Source organism: Bombina bombina, chromosome 4, assembly GCF_027579735.1.
Source record: "Bombina bombina isolate aBomBom1 chromosome 4, aBomBom1.pri, whole genome shotgun sequence".
Classification (NCBI taxonomy): Eukaryota; Metazoa; Chordata; class Amphibia; order Anura; family Bombinatoridae; genus Bombina; species Bombina bombina.
In genome coordinates, this window is record NC_069502.1 from 414,931,718 (window position 1) to 414,958,751 (window position 27,034).

Here is a 27,034-nt window from a genome sequence, read left to right on the forward strand (position 1 = left end):
AAAGGGCAAAATAAATAATGAAAATATATTGAAAATTTGTTTCATGACACAGAACACATTTTTTTTATATGACAAGGTCATAACTGTTGGTTAACTGTTTATTTAAAAACAGCTACATTTTACAGTAGTATTTTGGATTGAGCTTAAGCAGGTCACTTGTTAAGCTATAAAATTCTATATTGCCTTTAGAACAATTCCTACTGATAAACATTCTAAAAAATTGTCTCTTGCCTACTTCTTGTATCATTCATCAAAATATATGTTTATCTCTACACACCAAATAAAGTCCATCAAAGATGGTCCCTCAGGACAAAGGCGCCCTCTAGAGGCTTCCGTCAATGCTTAAGGAGAGATACACCAGGATCAGCTCTTCTTGGAACAAAGTGGAGAAACTGCAAATATGAAAAAAACAGAAACGGTGCTCCAATAGTGCAGAAGATCACAACAATTGTTGGAAATTGTACCAATACATCACTCTACAGAGTGATACTTACTATGTGGCAGTGCAAGTCAGGCAGGCTGGATAGATCAGAGCAGGGTTGCCATCCGTCCCTTAAAATACAGAACACGTATAAGCTACACATGCTGCAGGGTGTGCAGGGAGGAATATGAATAGTGCTGTCCAGAAACACAATGCATGTTCCTCCCTGCACACCCTGCAGCATGTGTAACTCATACATGTCCAGGAAAACATAGCTGAGGTGGTAACCCTAGATCAGAGCCCACCAACTGGCTCACTCCAGATTGTGGATATACCAATGGTTACTGCAAAATAAAATGCAAGTAGGGAGGGGGAAGTGCATGAAATTACTACAAAATAGAGAAAAATCACAGAGACCCTCCAAAGAATATACTCACAAAAGTGGTGCACTATATTGCAGTGCAAGTCAAACAAGCTGGGTTAATATGAGCCCACCAGCTAGCTCACTCAGACAAACAGGTACCAGATCCACAGTTAAAATAAAAGTAAAAAAACACTCACAGTTTTAGATAAAAAACTAAATAACCTCTATGCATAGAGGACTATTTATTGAAAAAAATATATATTTAAAACTTTAATATATAATCTGCAACGTGTTTCAAAGTGCTTATGGCACTTTTTCCTCAGGCAGTGAATAAAATAAATGAACATCACATCATATACTGTATATTGCATTTAAAGGGACAGTCTAGTCAAAATTAAACTTTCATGATTCAAATAGGGCATGCAATTTTAAACAATTTTCCAATTTACTTCTATTATCTAATTTGCTCAATTCTTTAGATATCCTTTGTTGAAGAAATAGCAATGCACATGTGTGAGCCAATCACACAAGGCCTCTATGTACAGCAACCAATCAGCAGCTACTGAGCATATCTAGATATGCTTTTCAGCAAGTGATATCAAGAGAATGAAGCAAATTAGATAATAGAAGTAAATTAGAAAGTTGTTTAAAATGACATACTCTTTCTAAATCACGAAAGAAAAAAATTGGGTTTCATGTCCCTTTAACATACAATGTTTAAAAATTATCCAATGAAATGGAAGAATCATGTGCATATGACCTTAATAATATATAGGCTACTGCTATGTGAGCAGAGGAAAACTGGTGATTAATCTCCTCTAAGGTTCACTATCCATTAACCCCCTGTTATCCTTAATCTATTGGGGTTTATTATATAGTGCATATATATTAATTAATAGAGATGTTTGCCATGAAACTATACCTCCCAAATTCATAAGCATGACAGCAAAATAGTGCAGTGTTATAGTATAACCGTGTTTAGCTGTAACAATCCTGATTGTGAACAATACACAAATCTGGCAAATTGCACTCAAAAAGCATTCTGCTGCCATGCATATATAACTTGATTGGGCTCAAATTGCAGTCACACAAAACATATATACACACACATATATTATAAACACAGAACATCACCTAAAATAAAAAATCTCAAACATCCTATTAAAATAATTAATGTAACAGATATGTAATAGATAAAGTGCCTAAACAATATGTTTAATGCAAAGGCCTTCTAAAAACACAAAGCTCCTAAAATATAAATACATACTATATAGGATATGTGCATGCATATAGAATGTATGGAGAATTCACAATTCCCCCTCATCCAGGTAATGGCCGGGCCTGACCCTGCTTAGCTTCTGAGATCAAACAGGATCAGGTGCATTCAGAGTAGTGTGGCAGTAGTTCTAACAATACTAAACTCTTATATTAAAATATTTCTTAATATTTAAATGGCCACAAATGTGCATAAATATTGGATGCTCTAAGTGCATTCCCATGTATAACTCTAAATGTATAAAAAAAAGAGGATCTATTGAAAAGCAGCCAAATCAATATTTTCATTCAACCCCTCAGGAAAGAGGATTCTTACTGCTAGATATAGAGTTTTGTCGGTAAAGACCCGCGTAGCTAACGCTGCTTTTTTTCCCAACGCACCTTTCTAACAACGCTGGTATTTAGAGTTGTCTGAGGGGCTGCGTTAGACTCAAAAAAGGGTGCATTGAGCCTAATTTAGCTCCACTTCAACCCTCAATACCAGCGTTGCCTACGGTAGCGGTAAGTTGGGAAAACGTGCTCGTGCATGATATCCCTATAGAAAACAATGGGGCTGAGCTGGCTGAAAAAAAACCTAACACCTGCAAAAAAGCAGCGTTCAGCTCCAAACGCAGCCCCATTGTTTCCTATGGGGAAACACTTTCTAAGTCTGCACCTAACACCCTAACATGAACCCCGAGTCTAAACACCCCTAACCTTACACTTATTAACCCCTAATCTGCCGCTCCCGCTATCGCTGACACCTACATTATATTATTAACCCCTAATCTGCCGCTCCGGACACCGCCGCCACCTACATTATCCCTATGAACCCCTAATCTGCTGCCCCTAACATCGCTGATCCCTATATTATATTTATTACCCCCTAATCTGCCACCCCCAACGTCGCCGCTACCTTACCTACACTTATTAAACCCTAAACTGCCGACCGGACCTCGCCGCCACTATAATAAATGTATTAACCCCAAAACCGCTGCACTCCCGCCTCGCAAACACTAGAATAAATAGTATTAACCCCTAATCTGCCCTCCTTAACATCGCCGCCACCTACCTACAATTATTAACCCGCCCTCACCGTCGCCGCTACTATAATAAAGTTATTAACCCCTAAACCTAAGTCTAACCCTAACCCTAACACCCCCTAACATAAATATAATTTAAAATAAACGAAATAATATTCCTAAAATTAACTAAATTATTCCTATTTAAAACTAAATACTTACCTATCAAATAAACCCTAATATAGCTATAATATAAATAATAATTACATTGTAGCTATTTTAGGATTTATATTTATTTTACAGGCAACTTTGTATTTATTTTAACTAGGTACAATAGCTATTAAATAGTTAATAACTATTTAATATCTACCTAGTTAAAATAAGTACAAAATTACCTGTAAAATAAATCCTAACCTAAGTTACAAATACACCTAACACTACACTATCAATAAATTAATTAAATAAATTACCTACAATTAGCTAAATTAAAATACAATAAAATAAACTATTCTATAATACAAAAAAACCCCACTAAATTACAAAAAAGAAAAAAGAATTACAAGAAGTTTAAACTAATTACACCTAATCTAAGCCCCCTAATAAAATAAAAAAGCCCCCCAAAATAAAAAAATGTCCTACCCTATTCTAAACTACCAAAGTAACCAGCTCTTTTACCAGCCCTTAAAAGGGCTTTTTGTGGGGCATTGCCCCAAAGTATCAGCTCTTTTGCATGAAAATAAAAATGCAATACCCCCCCAACATTACAACCCACCACCCACATACCCCTACTCTAACCCACCCAAACCCCCCTTAAAAAAAACTATCACTAACCCCCTGAAGATCTCCCTACCTTGAGTCGTCTTCACCCAGCCGAGCCGAATTCTTCATCCAAGCGGAGCAAGAAGATGTCCTCCATCCGGTATAAGTCTTGATCCAAGCGGCAAAGAAGAGGTCCTCCATCCAGGCGAAGTCTTGATCCAAGCGGCTAAGAAGAGGTCTTCCATCCGGGCGATGTCTTCTTCCAAGCGGCATCTTCTATCTTCTTTCTTCCGGATCCATCTTCATCCGTCGACGCAGAACATCCTCCTTCCCCGATGGACTAACGACGAATGAAGGTTCCTTTAAGGGACGTCATCCAAGATGGCGTCCTTTCAATTCCAATTGGCTGATAGAATTCTATCAGCCAATCAGAATTAAGGTAGAAAAAAATCTGATTGGCTGATGCAATCAGCCAATCAGATTGAAGTTCAATCCGATTGGCTGATCCAATCAGCCAATCGTATTGAACTTGCATTCTATTGGCTGTTCCGATCAGCCAAGAGATCCCAAAGGTATTATTATTTAGAAACTGTATGAAGCTTATGGCCTCTTCTTTAGTCCCACTCCATATAAAAAGAAGGTCATCTATGAAACAGCCATAGTAATAACCCATAAATAAATTAGCAAAGCTTGGGGCAAATGTTGTCCCCATGGCCGTTCCACAAGTCTGCAAAAAAAAATGTATCCTGATATATAAAATAATTGTGTTTTAACACAAAATTAATAGATTCAAGAATAAAGTTTCTCTGTTTCTCAGGCATGTACATATCTTGCTCTAAAAAGTAATTTACTTTTCTTAAACCAATGTCATGTTTAATATTTGAATAAAAAGCTGCAACATTACAACTAATCGAAATATTCTTCTTAGTCAGTGATCTTGGAAGAGACCTTAATTTACCCAATAAATCCGTAGTGTCTTTTATAAAGGATTCTAAATTTATCATAATTGTTTTCAAGAAAACATCAATATAACATGATAAATTATATGTTAGACACCCGATACCCAAAATGATGGGTCTCCCCATGTATTTTTGGCAAATGATAATAGTATGCAACAATTGTTTTTTCTGGTAACAAAAGCATTCTTTCCTTTTTATCAAGAATCCCCTGGGAGTACCCACCATCTATCAATTTTATCAGGTCTCTTGAGAATGTAAGTGTGGGATCAAAAGATCTTGTAATAGGATTCATCTTTCAATAGACGATCTGCTTCTTGCAGATAGTCTGATTTATTTTGGAGTACTACCCCTCCACCCTTGTCCGCCTGTCTTATTATAATTTCTGCGTCAGACATCAAATTGGAAATAGCTTTTCTCTCAAATCTTTTTAGATTGCCCCCATCCAAGTTAAATCTCTTGATACCCTCCAAACTCGAGTTAGCTGGTACACTAGGATTAAAATTTGAAATGGGATGCATACCAGTATGGATTACATCACTGTACATGTGTTCCCATAGGTCATCTGGTTCAAAAGATATATAGTCACCTTTTGGTGGGTCTTACCCCTTCCTCTACTGCCCCGTTTACATACGGTCTTTTTTGTGGGGTTCCCCTGTTTAGGGGCTTTTCCTCCAATTCTCTGGGTGACCAGTATTTCTCCTGTCTCTGTTCTACAAAATTCCCCCTGGAATGCTCTTCCTGTGCTGGTCTGGAAGTAGAGGCCATAGGGATCCCATAGTGTTTATCATGCTGTATTTGTTCATAATTAGGTTTCATTGTATTATGTTTAAAAGGATTATTCCCCGAGTTATTTTGTTTGTCTCTCCAGCATGGAATCTCATCCCTATTATTTTCCTTACTATACTGTTGTTTTTTTTTGTTTATCCTGTTTATAATTACTATGAGTTACCATTGTATCATATTTAACCCTGATGGGAGCTTTCCCTTTAAATTTCTTATTACTCCTATTTCCCGTCTGTGCATTTTTTTGCATTTTAGTTATTTGGGGTGTAAGAGGTGGAGCCTCACTTACATCATTATTTGCAATATCTATTTCCCCTTCATTTTTGTTATAGGAATATACTTGCCCTGACTCATAATCACCCAAATCTCTAGTCATCTTTTTGTTCTTATTTCTAATAATTTCATTCTGATATTTATCAGTTCTAGTGATGACATTGGTATTTATTTTTGTATAATCTGGGTGGTCTTTATGCCCATCTAGGTCATTCTGAATACGACTAATCTCTATTCCTAAATCAAGTATGATTTTTCCCTATGTCTAATAAGAATATCCATTCATTTATTTAATTGCACACTCATTTAGGGATTCCTCCCAATCCTTCACTATGTCAGCATTTTTATATATAACAAACATAAAATCACTTTTTTTTAAAAATGTTTCCACTCACATTTGTGAAATAGCGTTTCACGACCTTTGTCCTTATAGGTATTTGCATATTGTGAATAAAATAAAGTACCATGATTTCCTCTACTTAGTTTTTGTGCTGCAGTAGGCCCTGTGAAATCTGCTGCTTGCTGATCCACCCCACAACAATTTTAGGTCATGTTTTACTTATATCCTTACAATTAGGACCAAAGGTGAATGGAGGGATAATCCAACCCCACAAGACAAATAGGAAAACGTGATGTGAACATAGAAGTGTGAAAGCATCATGCAATAGAACTATCCATCAAAATCTGTTGCCCCATACGTCTTGATGCCCTAGGCACATACCTAACTGTCAGAGTAAAACATGCCACATGAATAGGTCTGTAGGATGCTATACATAATTTTACAGTTACAAAGCAGAATTTGACAAGGTTCAAATGCTATAGCAGCAAAAGCATATTGATTAAGTATAATTATGCTTGGCTGTATAATTACCACATACCATTTAACCCCTTAACGACCAAGGACGTACGCCATACGTCCTCAAAAAAAATACAGTTAATGACCGAGGACGTATGGCGTACGTCCTTGGTCTGGAAAGCAGCTGGAAGCGATCCTGCTCACTTCCAGCTGCTTTCTGGTTATTGCAGTGATGCCTCGATATAGCGGCATCCTGCAATAACCCCCCTTGGCCATCCGATGCAGAGAGAGCCACTCTGTGGCCCTCTCTGCACTGGACATCGATGGCCGGTATCGTTGGTGGGTGGGAGCTTACGTGGGAGGCGGGTGGGCGGCCATCGATGCTCTGTGTGGAGTGGAGAGGGGCGGGATCGTGGGCGAGACCTACGGGGGCGTGCACGGGCGCACGCGCGTGCACGGGGGGTGGTGGGCGGGCGCGTGCACGGGGTGGGAGCGGGTGGGAACCGCTACACTACAGAAAAAAATGAAGTTAAAAGTAAAAAAATAATAATTTTTTAAGTAATAAAAATTGAATCTAAGGGATCTGGAAGGGGTGGGGGGTTTGTCTTGGGGGGGGGAAAGCTACACTACAGAAAAGGGCATATTTTTTTTAAAAAAGTACCCAAGATGGCGCCCATTAAGGCAGAGGGGAAGGGTTAGAGAGCTGTTTGGTGGGGGATCAGTGAGGTTGGGGGCTAAGGGGGGATCCTACACATCAGCATATGTAAATATGCTAAAAAAAAACAACCCAAAAAAGGCCAAATACCTTTTATTTTAGTACTGGCAGAATTTTTTGCCAGTACTTAAGATGGCGGGGACAATTGTGGGGTGGTGGAGGGAAGGGAGCTGTTTGGGAGGGATCAGGGGGTCTGATGTTTCAGGTGGGAGGCTGAGCTCTACACTAAAGCTAAAATTAACCCTGCAAGCTCCCTATAAGCTACATAATTAACCCCTTCACTGCTAGCCATAATACGCGTGTGATGCGCAGCGGCATTTAGCGGCCTTCTAATTACCAAAAAGCAATGCCAAAGCCATATATGTATGCTATTTCTGAACAAAGGGGATCCCAGAGAAGCATTTTTTTTTATTTGATCGCATTTGGCGGTGAAATGGTGGCATGAAATATACCAAAATGGGCCTAGATCAATACTTTGGGTTGTCTACTACACGCAACTAAAGCTAAAATTAACCCTACAAGCTCCCTACAAGCTCCCTAATTAACCCCTGCACTGCTGGGCATAATACACGTGTGGTGCGCAGCGGCATTTAGCGGCCTTCTAATTACCAAAAAGCAAAGCCAAAGTCATATATGTCTGTTATTTATGAACAAAGGGGATCCCAGAGAAGCATTTACAACTATTTGTGCCATAATTGCACAAGCTGTTTGTAAATGATTCAGTGAGAAACCTAAAATTGAGAAAAATGTAACTTTTTTTTAATTTGATCGCATTTGGCAGTGAAATGGTGGCATGAAATATACCAAAATTGGCCTAGATCAATACTTGGGGTTGTCTACTACACTACACTAAAGCTAAAATTACCCCAAAAAGCTCCCTACATGCTTCCTAATTAACCCCTTCACTGCTGGACATAATACACGTGTGGTGCGCAGTGGCATTTAGCGGCCTTCTAATTACCAAAAAGCAACACCAAAGTCATATATGTCTGCTATTTCTGAACAAAGGGGATCCCATAGAAGAATTTACAACCATTTATGCTATAATTGCACAAGCTGTTTGTAAATAATTTAAGTTTGTGAAAAGGTGAACGATTTTTTGTATTTGATCGCATTTGGCGGTGAAATGGTGGCATGAAATATACCAAAATGGGCCTAGATCAATACTTTGGGATGTCTACTAAAAAAAAATATATACATGTCAATGGCTATTCTGGGATTCCTGACAGATATCAGTGTCCCAATGTAACTAGCGCTAATTTTGAAAAAAAAAAATCGTTTGGAAATAGCAAAGTGCTACTTGTATTTATTGCCCTATAACTTGCAAAAAAAGCAAATAACATGTAAACATTGGGTATTTCTAAACTCAGGACAAAATTTAGAAACTATTTAGCATGGTTGTTTTTTGGTGGTTGTAGATGTGTAACAGATTTTGGGGGTCAAAGTTAGAAAAAGTGTGTTTGTTTTCCATTTTTCCCTATATTTTATAAAAAAAATTAGAGTAAATTATAAGATATGATAAAAATAATGTTTTTTTTAGAAAGTCCATTTAATGGCGAGAAAAACGGTATATAATATGTGTGGGTACAGTAAATGAGTAAGAGGAAAATTACAGCTAAACACAAACACCGCAAAAAATTAAAAATAGCCTTGGTCCCAAACGGACAGAAAATGGAAAAGTGCTCTGGTCATTAAGGGGTTAAACCAACGTTCAGATATGAATGTTTAAAAATGTTAATTTTTTTAAAAAAGTTCCTAACTATTCTGCATTTTGTATTTAAGTCCTGGTTTGGGAGGTCTGTCCTGCTCCTCCTCTCACAGACCTTTTCCTTATAAATATCCCATTCTCACAAAGAGAAATTGATATCACTAAGTCAATCCCCTCAGATTACCCAGCCTAGCGTGATCATGATTGTGAAACATAAATTATTGTGCAAAAGTTTTTGGCAGGTGGGAAAATGCTATAAAGTAAGTATGCTTTCAAAAATAGAAATGTTAATAGTTTATTTTTGATCAATTAACAAAATGTAAATTGAGTGAATAGAAGAAAAATCTAAATCAATTCAATATTTGGTGTGACCACCCTTTGCCTTCAAAACAGCATAAATTCTAGGTACAATTGAACACAGTTTTTTTAAGTTACTCGGCAGGTAGCTTGTTCCAAATATCTTGGAGAACTAACCACAGTTCTTCTCTGGATTTAGTCAGCCTCATTTGCTTCTGTCTCTTCATGTAATCCAAGACAGACTTGAGGATGTTGAGACCAGGGTTCTATGATGGCTATACCATCACTTTTAGAACTCCTTGATCTTAATGACTTTGGCTGTATCTTTGGGGTCATTGTCATGCTGCAAAATACACTTGGGGCCAGTCAGATGTCTCCCTGATGGTATGCCATGATGGATAAGTATCTGCCTGTACTTCTCAGCATTGAGATCATTAATTCTGACCAAATCCCCAACTGCATTTTCAGAAATGCAGCTCCACACTTGCAAGGAACCTCTACCATGCTTCCCTGTTTCCTGCAGACACTAATTCTTGTACTGCTCTCCATACTTTTGGAAACAAACTGCTTTCTGCTACAGCCAAATATTTAAAATCTTGACTCATCAGAACAGAGGCCCTGCTACCATTTTTTCTGCACCTTAATTTGTGTGTTTTTATGCATAGTTGAGTTGTTTGGCCTTGTTTCCACATATGGCTTTTTTAGCTGCACATCTGCTATAAAGACCTCTTCTGACCAGACTTCGAATTGCAAAGGGAAGTGAGCATGATGTGCCTTTTGTCTTCTGTTTCCTTGGCCAGCCACTGTGTCTACAGTCCTCAATATTGCTTGTTTCTTTGTGTTTCTTCAGAAAAACTTGGACAGCACATATGGAAACCCCTGATTCCTTTAAAGCTCTACCTGTGAGAGAACTTGCTGATGCAGTATAACTACCTTGAGTTGTGTTACGGTGCTTGACGATACAACCTCACTTTATTAACAGAGTTTGGCTGTTCCTCAACCAGTTTTATTCCTCCTGCACAGCTGTTTCTATTTCATGTAATTATTGTGTTTCAATCTACATATTAAATTGATAACCTGTTTTGTATAATTGTTTATCATGCCTACAAAAATCCCTGATTTTGTTCAAGTGTACCTAGAAGAATTAATACTGTTTTGATGCTGAGAGGGGTGGAGCCATATGTGTGCCATGTGTTGAAATAGCATGTCATGTGTGGAGCCAGAGTGGGTCATGAACAGAGCTGGGGTAGTTGCTGGTTTGCTTCTGAAAAATGGGACATTTGCAGTGAAGGGAAAGCATCAGAGTTAGAGCAGTGACAGGGCTACCAACTTTTCACAATCCCACAATATACATTATGATGTTTGCAAGCTCTAACACACCCAGATACACATGGAAACCCCCACCCACCCATTTTGACACACCCATGGTATCTCTGACTCAGTCCTCAGAATCCCAATCCTGGATTGTTTCCAAAAAATCCTGGGAGCTAGGCAACAAAACTGACACCTTTCACGTGCTCCTGGTGTAGATCTCAACACTCAGGGTGCTGTTGGTATATATACTTACTAATAAGTGGCTGAATATGCTTTTCATATAAATGGTGCTTATTTTTGAGTGAAAAATACAAAAATGTGGTTGAAATTATGTGTATGGAATAAACAGCATTATTAAAATTAGATTGATTGCTTATGTAAATTAGATTTATCCAATAATTAACTTAGAATTAATATATTTTAGGGCACATTATGCAGCCACAAAAATGTTTGACCTGACCTGCATATTTTGTTTTGATCACTGACTATAAGCTTGTTTTCTGTCCAGGGAAGGAAGGAATGCATATGTCACGTCAATAGCTTTGTTTAAATACATGATAACGTACACACTGATCGGATTCTTCTGCATGCTTCTTCTTTTTTCGGTAAATATTTGTTTATTGTATATCATTGGTTAACTTTATTTAGCATGTATTAAATAACTAAATATATGAGCCTTATGGCACAATCTAGTTTTCATATAAACAATAGAGAAATAAACTTGATTTTAACGTCTCTCTGTCATCCATATGGAAAGAGAGTTAATCAAAAGCATAAGCATGCTCATTTTTGCAGATCTTTTAGTTAATAAAAAGAGGCTATGCAGTTTTTCTTCAGAGGAAATATATATAACACATGCTTAGCAAACTAAAGAGCCCTAAAAATGCTTGTGCTGAAATGTCCCTATAAGAAAATTAGAACAAGAAATGTGGATCCATATTTTGTAATATAACATTTTTATCATACACAAATCTACTGATTATTGAGGGTGATAGGAAGGGGTGGTTCTATAACATATACTTTTTGGGTGCAGCTGGTACTAGTTGTGGACCTCATCTTCAAGGATGCAAAAAATAATTTCCTTAAGTACAATTAAATGAGTGGCAACGTGTGCAGCAGTAATTGTTTAAACTACAAATGAGCTGCATTTCATTTAAATATGATGGTTCATTAAAATCAATACAGTGATTAAAGGGACACTGAACCCAATTTTTTTCTTTCGTGATTCAGATAGAGCATGCAATTTTAAGCAACTTTCTAATTTACTCCTATTATCAAATTATCTTCATTCTCTCTGTATCTTTATTTGAAATGCAAGAATGCAAGTTTAGATGCCAGCCCATTTTCGGTGAAAATATATTCACCCACCAATAAACAAGTGCTTTCCATGGTTCTGAAACAAAAAAATAGCTTAGATGCCTTCTTTTTCAAATAAAGATAGCAAGAGAACAAAGTAAAGTTGATAATAGGAGTAAATTAGAAAGTTGCTTACATTTGCATGCTCTATCTGAATCACAAAAGAAAAATTTGGGTTCAGTGTCCCTTTAAAGTAGGTGCTTACATTTGGCTATACAGAGCAAATTTTACAGGGAGTGCATTACTCCCACCCCCTTGTTACCTCTCCAGACGCCTATGAGTGCAACAGGCAAACATTGTTTTGCTTTTATATTTATATAACCTTGTTTATTTTTAACTATTAAACCATGATTAAATAAGCTGAATACAACTTCTTTAGATAACTTAAAGGAACATATTTTGACTGATAAAGATAACTCTATCTGCAGCCTAAGCGCACAACAATTAAAGGGACACTGAACCCAAAATGTTTCTTTCGTGATTCAGATAGAGCATGCAATTTTAAGAAACTTTCTAATTTACTCCTATTATCAATTTTTCTTTGTTCTCTTGCTATCTTTATTTGAAAAAGAAGACATCTAAGCTTTTTTTGGTTAAGACTCTGGACAGCACTTTTTCATTGGTGGGTGAATTTATTTGTTCACCAAAAATGGGCCGGCATCTAAACTTATATTCTTGCATTTCAAATAAAGATACCAAGAGAATGAAGAAAATTTGATAATAAGAGAAAATTAGAAAACTGCTTAAAATTTCATGCTCTATCTGAATCATGAAAGAAAAAATTTGGGTTCAGTGTCCCTTTAAACTTTACCATCATCTCACCCCACCTAATAAAGCCCAACACCTCTACATGACCTACAGTATATCACCTAAAGCACCACAAATCATTAATGGCAATAACACCTTCTTGCAACATACAATCTAATTTCCCACTAAAGCAAAATGCCCCTTCTGACTGTTTAATTTGGGCCACCTGTAGATGAGGAAGCTCCCAGGTACCTCTTTTTTCTTGTGCTTTTAATTTTGAAAGATTGACCCTAAACTATGTATTTCCTTCACTCACCCTACTCTAACCTCATAAGAAGTGTTGGTTAAAATGAGGCAGAACAATACTGCACAAAGGTCAAATACATCTGGTCTGAGGACTAATGAGGATTTATACAGTAGCTTGTATAACCTTGCAAGATTACCTAAGAAGTTTCATCAGCACTGTGAGATCACACAAAAATAATTTTAGGATGGCTTATGGTAGCCAGAGAACAGTTTATCTATGTATGTAGGGCTCTGGATGTGAAGAGGAGACACATACATTACAATATAATGTTCAAAAAAAGCCTGCACAGACTTTATGTGATTTCTCTCCATGCCGGGGAGTTTTTGATCATCATGCTCTAAGGGAATGAATTATCAAGCCCTGATGCACTTGTTTCCACGCGAGCCATCAGACTCACCGGAAACAGCAGTTATGAAGTGGCGGTCTTAAGACCGCTGCTCCATAACTGATCCGCTGCCTCTGAGGCTGCAGTCTGCAATCCGCCCAATCCTATACGATCGGGCTGATTGACACCTCCTGCTAGTGGATGATTGGCCGTGAATCTGTAGGGGGCGGCATTGCACAAGCAGTTTTAGTGAACTAAATGTTAAATGCCGTCAGCATATGCGATGTCTGTTGGTCATGACACGGACAGACATTAATAAATTGGCCCCTAAGTGTCTAATGTGGGCAAACAAAATGTATAAAGCAGCTACAAGGAACACATGCCTTGCTTGGGGTTTGATGTGAACATTAAAGTCTTTAGAAGCACGCATCTGGTCTGAGGCCATGAGTGTCATGTAGGGTCTGATATGCTCAAATAGCTGACATGCATACAAATATACGTCATATCAGAATATGCATACAGTATACAAACAGATATTATGGAGTGTAGGAGTGTGGCCTAATTTGCCACAGATAACTATTCATGAATTGTATTTGTTTGAAGAATAAGTTAAATTTTTCTTTTTCATGTCAGTTTTTAATTCCCATTCAAACCTGATCATTTTTTAAAAATAGTTATTTTAGGTTAGCGATCAGTAGGGACCATTACAGTGTAATTATATTTTTGAACTATGACACTTTTTAAAAATAAAATAAAAATTACTAATATTATTATTATTTATAAATAATCTTTATCTTTCCAGAAGCAAACAGTTCTTGGAAACTTTCAGTACCTCATACAAGATTTGCTCATAACCACTGCCGTTACATTAGCAAGTATGTTTCATCCTTCAGAAAGTTTGTTCATATATGTGTGGAAATAAATGAGAAGCATTCATGAAACAAATCGTTCAGTTAATGTGATAAACAAAGGGACGTATTCAGTTATAAAAAACTGTGTTTAGAAACGAAACTCAAATAATTTATGGGAGATATGTGAAATGTAAAATAATAATAATAGTAATGAAACATAATTTATTCTGTATTACATAATACAAAATAAAATAAAAATCGCATTACATTTTATGTACTCTGGTCACTCCAAAACCTTATGTAATGTTTTTTATTACTTATTATATAAGCCATGAAATATTTTTTATTTTATTTTACGCGTGAAATGCCATTATTTATTTGGGACTTGTAATAAGAGCGCAAATATGGAAGCAGTATGGATTGCACTTGAATTAATTTAGGACTAGATTACAAGTGGAGCGCTAATTTAACTTGCGCCTGTAAACTGGCAATTTTGCCCGTTTACGGGGGCATGTTAAATAGCCAGTCATTAAAAGTGTTTGGTTAATACTACCTCAAGCTTGTGCTCCGGAAATTAGCCATAGGTCAGACCTCTGGTTAATTTTAAAAATCTCCCCCAATTGCTCCCAAAATAAAGGGTAGTGTTGCTTTTTAAAATAAATAAAGTAGCAATATTTTTTTTTTTTAAACAACTGCACAAAGCAGTTTTAAGGGGTTTAAGTTTGCGGATTTGGGGTGTTAGAAAAAAGAACAGCACTGAAAAGTGCCTTTACATTGCAGTCTATAGGGACTGTGTTATTGCTCAAAATATATATGTACTGTATATGCTTATATAAATATATATATATATAAATATATATATATATATATATATACATATATATATATATATATATATTTATGTGTTAATATGTGTATATACACATATAAACACATAAATATATGTGTATATCAGCATATACATATATTTTTACACTTTGCTTCCCATCGCTGTGCGACTTACCCCCTTCGCTGTGCTAGGTTCTGTGCCATGTCAGTGTCATGTTCGCATTGCGCTGAACTTATATTACCAGCGCACATTTGCGTGGAGCACAAATATCATGCTTGTGAAATTTGCACTCTACTCGTAATCTGGCAATTAATGCCCAATAGTGCTAGCATTTTTGTGCTCCACCTGTAACCTAGGCAAAAATGTTGATTATGCACAAGGAAATATTGCTATGCACTTTAATTGTTATATATTAACATAGATTTATTTTTTGCTTTGGTTTGTTACTAAAATCTTGTGTTTTGCCTTTTTCTCCTTAGTGAGTCTGAATGGCCCTGCTGACAAACTAGCACCATACAGACCTGCTCTGAAAATGTTTTCCCCATCTCTGTTACTGTCGATTGCACTACAACTTATTTTAACCATCAGTGTTCAGACAACTGCATTTATCCTAGTACAACAACAGCCCTGGTACAATGAAAGTAACGTCTTTAGGTAAGAAGGCAATTATTTCTGGAATTTAATATATAAATACATATATTTTCTTTTTTTAATACGCATTTACAAATGATATATTATGCTGTCAAAAATTAAACAAATACTATTGACCACATTAGTGTAAAACTTCAAACACATACAGTATCCTAAAACAGGATAAAGGTTGGACAAGAATCCATGAAGTGTGATCGAGAGGTTAGGGACAAGGCTTCAATATTTTATTTTAGAATTGCATTTTCCCAGTGCACAGTGGGGGATTCTGTGTACTAATTTGATTTGATGCTGTCAGGGGAAATTAACTGTACAGATTTACAAATGTTTACCAGCATCTAACTTTACTGAAATCCAGAAACATAACTTATTTGAAAACTCATTTTTTTAGCATCATATAGAAAACTTAAGTTTTTTTAGCCGTAAAAAATATCTATTTCATGATATGTCCAATTTCTCATTTAATATTTTTTATATTTTGTTAGTGCTTGTGACCAGTACAATCAAAGCTACATGAACCAAACTATCATACGTAAGGAGTCACAGAATTTTTTGACCAGCACTCTAGGGCCCGTGACGGGACTAAATCATATTATAGTAGAATTTGTGTATTCAAGGGGAAGTCCCTTTCGACAACCCATATATACAAACTGTAAGTAACAACCGTAACTCTTGAAAAGCACATTGTCCGTGCTTTTGTTTGTTATATCTGAAAAATGATATTTATTACAGTATTTTGCTTACTAAAACAATGTTTTGATTTTATGCTTGTGGAGCTGTGTAACAACCAGGCTGCACTCTAAATATTATTTGTGCACTAAAACCCCTAACCTGTTAATTTCAGAATCAATTTGATCAGGTTTAACATATCTAATGAAAAAAATATATTTTAAAATGAATGACCTTTTATTCACATAAATTATAAAATATATGTATTACATTATTGTACAATATACTGATCCCATTTTTATGTCTAATGCCATTTCATGGGCCCTTCTCTATTCCATGTGGGAGGTACGTGGTTTCTTTTTTGGGTTTTTAAATTTTAAGCTACACAAAACAATTAATGAACATATTATAAGCATAATCCCCACCACATGAAGACAATTAGACAATTGTATTCCAATCCATCAGAAAACACTTTTCCAGCAGCTTCTTAAAGGGATTTTTATTACTTTTTAAAAAAATTCAATGATCTTGACCTCATAAAGTGCCCTTTTGGAACATTTTGAGTGGTTTATCTGGTCATTTCCACAATTTTACATTTTAAGGTCTTAATGTTATGCGTTTATATTAAAGGGTTAAAACACATTCGGCGAGATTACGAGTCTTGCATTAGCTTTAAAAAGCAGCGTTGAGAGGTCCCAACGCTGCTTTTTAACGCCCGCTGGTATTACGAGTCTGGCAGGTACAGGTGTACCGCTCACTTTTCTTCCGCGACTCGAGCTTACCGCAAATCCCCTTACGTAAATTACGTATCCTATCTTTTTAATGGGATTTGCCTAACGCTGGTATTACGAGTCTTGGAAGAAGTGAACGGTAGACCCTCTCCTGTCAAGACTCCTACCGCATTTAAAAGTCAGTAGTTAAGAGTTTTATGGGCTAACGCCGTAACATAAAACTCTTAACTAAAGTGCTAAAAAGAACACTAACACCCATAAACTACCTATTAACCCCTAAACCAAGGCCCCCCACATCGGAAACACTTAAATAAAGTTTTTAACCCCTAATCTGCCAACCGGACATCGCTGCCACTTTAATAAATATATTAACCCCTAAAACGCCGCACTCCCGCCTCGCAAACACTAGTTACATTTTATTAACCCCTAATCTGCCGTCCCTAACATGGCCGAAACCTACCTACAATTATTAACCCCTAATCTGCCGCCCCCAACAACGCCGCTACTATATTAATTTTATTACTATACTATATTAAATTTATTAACCCCTAAACCTAAGTCTAAACCTAACCCTAACACCCCCTAACTTAAATATAATTTAAATAAAACAAAATAAAATTACTACAATTAACTAAATTATTCCTATTTAAAACTAAATACTTACCTGTAAAATAAACCCTAAGATAGCTACAATATAACTAATAGTTACATTGTAGCTATCTTAGGATTTATTTTTATTTTACAGGCAACTTTGTATTTATTTTAACTAGGTACAATAGTTATTAAATAGTTATCAACTATTTAATAGCTACCTAGTTAAAATAAGTATAAATTTACCTGTAAAATAAACCCTAACCTAAGTTAAACTAACACCTAACACTACACTATAATTAAATAAATTACCTAAACTAACTACAATTAAATACAAATAAATTAAATAAACTAAAGTACAAAAACAAACAAACACTAAATTACAGAAAAATAATTACAAGAAATTTAAACTAATTACACCTAATCTAATCCCCCTAATAAAATAAAAAGCCCCCCAAAATAATAAAATCCCCTACCCTATACTAAATTACAAATTGCCCTATACTAAATTACAAATAGCCCTTAAAAGGGCTTTTTGCGGGGCATTGCCCCAAAGTAATCAGCTCTTTTACCTGTAAAAAAAAAGACAATACCCCCCCAACATTAAAACCCACCACCCACACACCCAACCCTACTCTAAAACCCACCCAATCCCCCCTTAATAAAACCTAACACTACCCCCTTGAAGATCACCCTACCTTGAGCCGTCTTCACCCAGCCGCGCACAAGTGGTCCTCCAGAGGGGCAGAAGTCTTCATCCGATCCCGGCAGAAGTGGACCTCCAGATGGGCAGAAGTCTTCATCCAGGCGGCATCTTCTATCTTCATCCATCCGGAGTGGAGCGGGTCCATCTTGAAGCCAGCCGACGCGGAGCATCCTCTTTTTCCACCGACTCCCGACGAATGAAGGTTCCTTTAAATGACATCATCCAAGATGGCGTCCCTTGAATTCCGATTGGCTGATAGGATTCTATCAGCCAATCGGAATTAAGGTAGAAAAAAACCTATTGGCTTATTGGATCAGCCAATAGGATTGAAGTTCAATCCTATTGGCTGATCCAATCAGTCAATAGGATTGAGCTTGCATTCTATTGGGTGTTCCAATCAGCCAATAGAATGCGAGCTCAATTCTATTGGCTGCTTGCATCAGCCAATAGGATTTTTCCTACCTTAATTGCGATTGGCTGATAAAATCCTATCAGCCAATCGGAATTCAAGGGACGCCATCTTCGATGACGTCATTTAAAGGAACCTTCATTCATCGGGAGTCGTCGGAAGCAGAGGATGCTCTGCGTCGGCTGGCTTCAAGATGGACCCGCTCCGCTCCGGATGGATGAAGATAGAAGATGCCGCCTGGATGAAGACTTCTGCCCGTCTGGAGGTCCTCTTCTGCCCGGATTGGATGAAGACTTCTGCCCCTCTGGAGGACCACTTGTGCCCGGCTGGGTGAAGACGGCTCAAGGTAGGGTGATCTTCAAGGGGGTAGTGTTAGGTTTTATTAAGGGGGGATTGGGTGGGTTTTAGAGTAGGGTTGGGTGTGTGGGTGGTGGGTTTTAATGTTGGGGGGGTATTGTATTTTTTTTTACAGGTAAAAGAGCTGATTACTTTGGGGCAATGCCCCGCAAAAAGCCCTTTTAAGGGCTATTTGTAAGTTAGTATAGGGTAGGGAATTGTATTCTTATTTTTTTTTTTTTATTTTATTAGGGGGATTAGATTAGGTGTAAGTAGTTTAAAATTGTTGTAATTATTTTTTTATTTTCTGTAATTTAGTGTTTGTTTTTTTTGTACTTTAGTTTATTTAATTTAATTGTATTTAATTGTAGTTAGCTTAGGTAATTTATTTAATTATAGTGTAGTGTTAGGTGTTATTGTAACTTAGGTTAGGATTTATTTTACAGGTATATTTGTCTTTATTTTAACTAGGAAGTTATTAAATAGTTAATAACTATTTAATAACTATTGTACCTAGTTAAAATAAATACAAAGTTGCCTGTAAAATAAATATAAACCCTAAGATAGATACAAATGTAACTATTAGTTATATTGTAGCTATCTTAGGGTTTATTTTACAGGTAAGTATTTAGTTTTAAATAAGAATAATTTAGTTAATTGTAGTAATTGTATTTCAGAGTAGTTCCTTAGGAAGTGTATCTGCCCTTCGAGATGGGACTGGAGTTTTAAGTAGTCTTGTCAGCCTCTCAGTGAGAGCATTGATGAAAGTTAGAGTCTGGAGATGCAGGGAGAGTCTTTCTGCGAACCCATCCTGACTCATATTAACAGCTCCTTAAGCAATCAGCATTGATGAGTTTCGCTGCCTGCTTTCTTCACTCAAGTCAATGTCAGAAGTGCTGCTACAATCTGTCAAACTTGAAGGACCGTGTCATACCGGCAGAGATTCCGGTATGATTGTTTCATTATTTTACACACATGTAGATGATAGAAGACAGGGTCACAGTGGGACTCCCTTATCTTTATGTAATCAAGGGTTAATATCTCCTGAGGGGAATATTGAACAGTGTTTTTTGTAATCATATTTGTATGTGATTTTGACTGCTTATGTGTAAGAACGTTTGGACTCTTAGGCTGATACGGAACGTACAGGTTATTTTCATTTTGAGGGCTGCGCAGTTTCTTTATATTAAGCTGGCACGCTTTTTCCTTAGCAGGGGCAGGTCCTGCATAAGCACCATGTGACCGGTAATGGTCACGGTTTTTCCCCCGCTTCTGTTCCTGACCGGGTGTCTGCGGAGAGGAGCATCTTCTCTATATGTCTGGGTCATAGGAGGTGGTGAGTGGCCCAGCCATTGGGGGTATAAGGTGCCAGTTGTTTTTCCTTTCTATAATTTGATATAGTCGAGTTATGGAGGATTCTGATAATTTAGAGGGGGATCCCTCTGATACAGAATTTGATACCTTTGTATATTGTGAGGAGGCCTGGGTAATCCAGCCCTCTTAATTATGTTCCGTATGCCAAAATAGAGTGTTCTCATCAACCAATGTTGAGATGTTAGAGACCACTGAGCAATCCGCCTCTGAGGACTCGTTGTCCAGTGAGGTGTGTTCCCTAGATTCTGTTCCTACATATGCAGTTTTGTCATGTTCCGATCATCTTTTGCCTGTAAGGGGTTTGTTTCCACCAGAGGTTACTATGCAGTTTTGCATGGCCATCTCTACAGACTTTGCGATGTTACCTATTCCTGCTACGCGCAAGCGAAAGGTTAATCAAGGATCTCCTGCCCAAGGACATTCGTGTAAAATAACAATTGTGTCCGATCAGTCCTCTGGGGATGCGGTTCCCTCTGGGTCTTCAGAGGGAGAACCTCCAGGAACGGAGACTGCTGACTTGGGTCTTCCGACTGCGGCGGGCTTAGCATTTAGATTTAGATTGGCACGTCTGCGTTTACTTCTGAGAGAGGTTTTGGCGATGTTAGAGGTTTCCAGTACTGATCCGTCAGTTAAATCTCAGTCCTCTAAATCAGATAACAATCTTAACTAGACGAGTGGAGGATGGTGATATCCCTTGCCATCTTGTTTTACTTTTTGTTTTATCGTTTATTTAGAATCTCAGTTCCGAGCTCTATGGGGGAGGGTTGTGTCGTATGACAGGCAGGACCTGTTGTGGTTTACACACTCCTTTTCAGTTTATCACTTGTGGGCACCTACTTTTTTTTATTTTACTTTGCTATTCCGTTCTGGATAGTTTTTTTGTTTTTTTTTAGCTCTGGATTGTTTTAGAAACTCTTCTTAGAAAGAAGTTTCATCACATGGGATTTTTGATACTATCGACTTTGATGGTCAAGATTGTTGGAGACTTCCAGTGGAAGTTTATAGATTTCTGCTCGGGGTGATAGGTTCCCCAATATTTTCAAGGAACATTTTAAGCCTCAGAGCTTAATTTCTTACATTTTATTATTCAGTTGTTCTAGCTTAGCTGGAACTTAAGAAGTTTTGTTTTAGCCTGGGAGTGTTCCAGAAGATACGTTGTATCCTAGATGACAGGCAGGACCTGTTGTGGATACTAGTTAGGTCTGTTCCTTTTCTTCTAGATTCCGGTCCAGGTACAGCAGGCCCATCTATCCTAGTTAAAAGGCTGGACCAGTTTAATATTATCTGGGCTGGGTGCTTGATACTGGATCATATGGATCTAGGGGTCCTAGAGGCTGGAACTAGGCTTCTTTTCTGGACAATTATCTTGTCAGAGAAGACAAGAGACCTTTGGAGTCATTGTCCCGGTATCTATCGCACTGCAGGAATATTTTTTTCCACTGTTGGTGGCCCTAATAGAAGGCTGTCTTTCCTGTTTCATCCTTTTTGTGCAAATTCGGTTCTTAGGAACCATATCTTACTGTAAACCTTGTTCTGATCCTTCTTGGGATCTGGGGTTTAAGGTGGCAGTATCCTGCTTCCAGATTTTACAGTAGTTCCCGGGTCTTGGCCTTTCTGGGTTTCTTACCTTCGCCTGCTAATAGACTTTTAGGGATTTTCTTGTGTCTTTTCGATCCTCAGAGTTGGATCTAGACCTGAGTTGCTGGTGTCGATACCAGGGTGGATCTGGATGCTGTTTTGTCTTAGGGTCAGGGATTTTTATCTACCCTGCCTAGCAAGCCTAAGGCTTAGTGTTGAATCCTGCTGTGGCAGCTTTCTTTTAATCCTGAGATCTTGCAAATTTACCATCAGGTTATGCTCTCCAACCCCCTTCTGGTCTTTGTTAATGCGGGGGTGGAGAGTTATAGACTCAGCCGAGGCCGTGACTTTGGCATGGTGTTGGTGATTCTGTCTTAACAGACTTACATGGAATACCGGTGGGGGAAATCAATTCCCAGTGTTCTGTTCAGATCTCCCTGTTCTGAGAATTTTTTCTCTTAGTTCTCCTGGGACAGTTTTGACCTGGTCGCTTCCTTGTTCGTGGGGAGAGAGTGTCCTAGGGAGGTCCGTGGGTTGGGAGTTTCCTTCCGACTATTCCTTTGGTTCCTCAGAGAACATTCTGCTTGGAGGATTTAGTCTTCTGGGTTCGTACCAGTTGAGACCTCTCAGTGGGGAGACCTTCTTTTTAAGAAGGGGAGTTCCTCCTGCTAACCGGGAGGGTCTCATGTTTGGTGGTGGGCGGAAGCTCACATCAGCTTATTGCCAGCGACCCTCTCTATTAGCGTACTCTTCAGGTTCAGATATCCCCTACAATCATTCCATGCTCGAATGTTTGTGTCGAATGGGGAAGCCGATTAGGCTTTCAAGGTGTCAGTATTAGCTCCACCGCTTCTGTTGCAGAAGGTGGGTTTGAACCCAGGTGGGGCTACGGCCTTTTCATCCTGAATATTCTAGACATCTAGCATTCCTTAGAGGTTTCTTTTAACCTTCTTCTTTTCAGCCATGTCGCTCTTTGTTGTGGATTGTCGATCCTAGCAGGAGCAGACGTCAGTGAGATGATTTGCTCCATTTATATCTAGAGTTGTGTCGAAGTTTAGGGGCTTCACCTCCATGGACTTTGTTACAGGGATCTGCTGGAGCTGGGTCATTGTGTTCATCACATCCTGGACTCTCTGAGGCTGACTGCATAGAGTTGAACACTTAGTCTTAGCCAAGAGAGGTTTTTCTGTTAGATTTGGAGTTTACATCTTGTTCTAAGTTTTGCAGAAAGCTCCATTTGGGCTTATGCATGGAGTTGACATTAAGATTTTCTGTCTTGGAAGGTTCTTTTTTTCTACTGGCTATTGCTTGAGCGCACAGAGTTTCTGAGATGGCTGCCTTGCAATGTGAGGTCCCTTACCTAGTTTTTCATGCGGCTAAGGCTGTTCTCTCTGGATTAGGTTCCTAGGGTTGTTTTATATCACAACATCAATCAGGAGATTGTGTTTCCTTCCTTGTGTCCAAATCCTCCTTCTTCAAAGGAGTGGTTATTTCATAACTTGGATGTGGTTCGGCCTTGAAGTTCTATCTTCAGGCTACAAAGGAGTTTTATCAAACTGTGTCTATTCTGGGAAGCGTAAGGGGCAGGAAGCCTCATCCACTTCCTTGTTTTTCTGGTTGAGGAGCATGTTCAATTAGCTTATAGAGTCACCAGAGCACAAGCCTCCTCAGAGGCTTAAGGCTAATTCAACTAGAGCTGTGGCTCCCTCTTGTGTTTTGAGAATGAGGCCTTTAGGGATCAGATTTGTAGGGCAATTACCTGGTCTTCCTTACATATTTTTTCAGAATTTTACATTTTTGGCGTTTTTGCTTTGGCAGAACCAGCTTTTGAGAGAAAGGGTTTTTTACCCTCCCGTTTTCATTCAGTGTCCTCTAGAGCTTGGGTATATGTTTCCCACAAGTAAGGAATTAAGCCGTGGACTCTCCTCATATTAAGAAGGAAAACATAAATTATGCTTTCCAGATGATTTCCTTTCCTTCTGTATGAGGAGAGTCCACGGCCCCCGCACAAATTCTCCATTGAGCGGACTTAAATTTGGTTTTGTTCTTCTGGCACCATTTATATCCCGATATTTCTCCTACTGTTCCTTGTTCCCTCGGCAGAATGACTGGGGGCTGAGGGAAGTGGGGGAGGTATTTAAGCATTTGGCTGGGGTGTCTTTGCCTCCTCCTGGTGGCCAGGTTCTTTATTCATACAAGTAAGGAATGGAGCCGTGGACTCTCCTCATACAGAAAGAAAGGAAATTATCTGGCAAGCATAATTTGTTTTTAGCTAATTAAAGGAAATTAATGAATATTGACAAATTCATCATTATTCATTTATTTGGTTTAATTTCGGTGCTGTATTCCTGCAGATATTCCTTTTGTGGAAACGAGATGTTTAGTTAACTAATTTTCATTCGTAACAAAACAAATGCGCATGTCTGGTGATAACCCATGCTGAAACCAATAGGTACAGATATGTGACAGAGTTAGCATTGTGACGTCTGCAGTGTGCACTTTCATTTCTCATATTGGAGAATCCACAATCCACATGATGAGGAGCAACATAAATAAAGAAGGAAAGCACATTGCTGAGATTTTTTTTCTACTACACATAAAAAACATCAATAAACATAACCATATGAACAAACAAGTGCAAGCATATTAGGCAGTCATAATCAATAGTAAATCAGTAAGTTGTCATATTTTGCTGTTGTTTTGGCAGTGTATATATATATATATATATATATATATATGTCTGAATGAAAAGTCTGCAATATGTTTCATATGTTTGATTTTTTAAATGGTTTACTTATTCATGCAGCTTTAATTCAAATTGAGGAAAATCACCCAAACTGAGATGGTTTCTCATGTAAATTTTGATGGATTGGAATTGGAACCATTATTTAAAAGACTAACAAACAATGAATTGATTTATATTATGTTTAAAATGCATACATTTTTTTTGTGCCAGAAAAATATATCAAGTGAATACTATTTAAATTTGTACATTTTCACAGACATGCTAATGAATAGTACCATCATGACTCTTTACCAAATTATCAATTGTTTTCTTAGTTACTTTGTGACAGATTAATTATACAAAAAAAAAATTTCTGTCCATAGATATTTTCTCTGCTCTAATAATATTTCAACTGGCGATCTATTTATTCATGTTGTTTGATTTTGGAGAGTTTTACCGTTCCTTAGAGGTATGTATCTGTAACATTCACCTGTTTTCATTATGCTACAAATTGCCTTATCACATACTGTATGTTGCCTCATTCTAACACTGATTTATTGCTAGTTCAAAACGTGGAAGTATAGACACTTACCACAAGAAAGAATGCACGTCTAGCACTCTACGCCCAGACTCAAGGGAAGTACTAGTTATGAAAGAATTAAAATATAACTTTTAATGGATATTATAAAATAAAGATACAAATGAACAAACAGTACAAAGATAAAAGGACTCAAAGTGAAGCAATCTGTATCCAAGTGGGAAGTAGTAGACACAAGTACTATGTAAATGCCGTCATGTAAGTATCATAGTGTGTCACTACTATGGTAATGGAAAATAATGAAAGCTCCTATGACAATGCTACTAGCGTATTTCTCTAATGTGATAGAGGCAGTTAAATGGGTAACTACCACAGTAAGAATTACTTCTGTAAAGCGACGTGGGTAAGTGTAGTATCACTCTGAACTATATCAGTGAATCAATAAGATGATTCTAGTGTGGTACCAAATAAGATAAAATATAATCAACCAATAGTAGTTTTGCTTAGTCATGTATTGGCTGATACAGTGTTGGTATTAAGACTCATGTAATATATGAAGTCACACCAATTTAATGATATTGAGTATCGAGTACAATATATCCTATTATATCCAGGTAGGAAGGTCTGCTACACATAGATAACGAATAATAGGTTAATACTGACTAGACGCCCCTGATACTTGTGTCAGAGTGTTCACATATAAAATGACAGGTCAATTGATATAGTGCTAGTGATGAGATAAGGATACTAATATTCCTTATGTATCCAGGATTATTATCAGATGAAAACGAAGCAGTTTTTATGTCAGTGTAGGTCTATCTAATGATAGAGTATATATGCATAGATCGTTTAGAAATAATTTCTTGTAGAATTTATCAACTGGTACTGTGTGTTATTATTAAAATTGTGATATATATAAACAGTTACGATTCACTGCCAGTATATGCTGTGTTCACATTTAGGTTATATATTGGGCACTGAAATCCGTTTAAATCACGTTTACTATTATCTATTTAAGCACACAGTAGAGTGTTGGTTTATTATATGCATCTGTTTGCTACCCTGAATCACTGACAGAATGCGCGGTTTGTCCCCTCTGATCGTGTGTAAAGTACACGAATATGTGATATAATCGATGTTATCAAACACTATATCAGCCTGAATTTGTATTATTTTACACATAGATTGACCAGAGCTTATATAAAAACAGCAGTGTGTTCATTGACTTACACATACATGTTCAAATTGCTAATTCTCTTGACCACAAATTACCAATGTTACATTTTATTATTATTGTTGATAAAACCTTTTAATTCACGTAAGTCTCGGAATGCCCAAGAGTTTATTAAACAGTATTTATCCAACTCATATATAGTTTGTAAAGGATTTCTATTGTAACATGATTCTCATATCATATGAGTACGAAATAAAAAGGGGGCCATTTTAGCCTAATTCTTTACTGTGTAAGTTTTTGAACGTATTTGTAACCAGTTATTTGTACCCGGATGAGGGTTCTATATTAACCGTAAGGATATGATATGGAAGTTAATTCACTATTGTTGTGTTACCAAGCGTTTGTCAACATCTCCTATGTGTTAAAGTCACACTTAATAAATTTAGTGTTCTTATTATGTACCGGAGTGTTATTA

The 27,034-nt window shown here is 37.4% G+C and overlaps 2 protein-coding genes across 4 annotated transcripts in view; one reads left to right on the forward strand and one right to left on the reverse strand.

The window, feature by feature from the left end:
- The window catches only part of PLAAT1 (phospholipase A and acyltransferase 1), a 717,153-nt gene that overhangs the window by 321,621 nt on the left and 368,498 nt on the right, over positions 1-27,034 (reverse strand). The gene's annotated exons all lie outside the window — the stretch shown is intronic.
- Positions 1-27,034, forward strand: part of LOC128656360 (probable cation-transporting ATPase 13A5) — a 252,554-nt gene that overhangs the window by 193,996 nt on the left and 31,524 nt on the right. The window contains exons 23-26 of the mRNA XM_053710220.1: positions 11,174-11,270; positions 14,203-14,275; positions 15,560-15,734; positions 16,214-16,380. Of these exons, the coding sequence (XP_053566195.1) occupies positions 11,174-11,270; positions 14,203-14,275; positions 15,560-15,734; positions 16,214-16,380 (512 nt within the window). The remainder of the gene's footprint in view (positions 1-11,173; positions 11,271-14,202; positions 14,276-15,559; positions 15,735-16,213; positions 16,381-27,034) is intronic.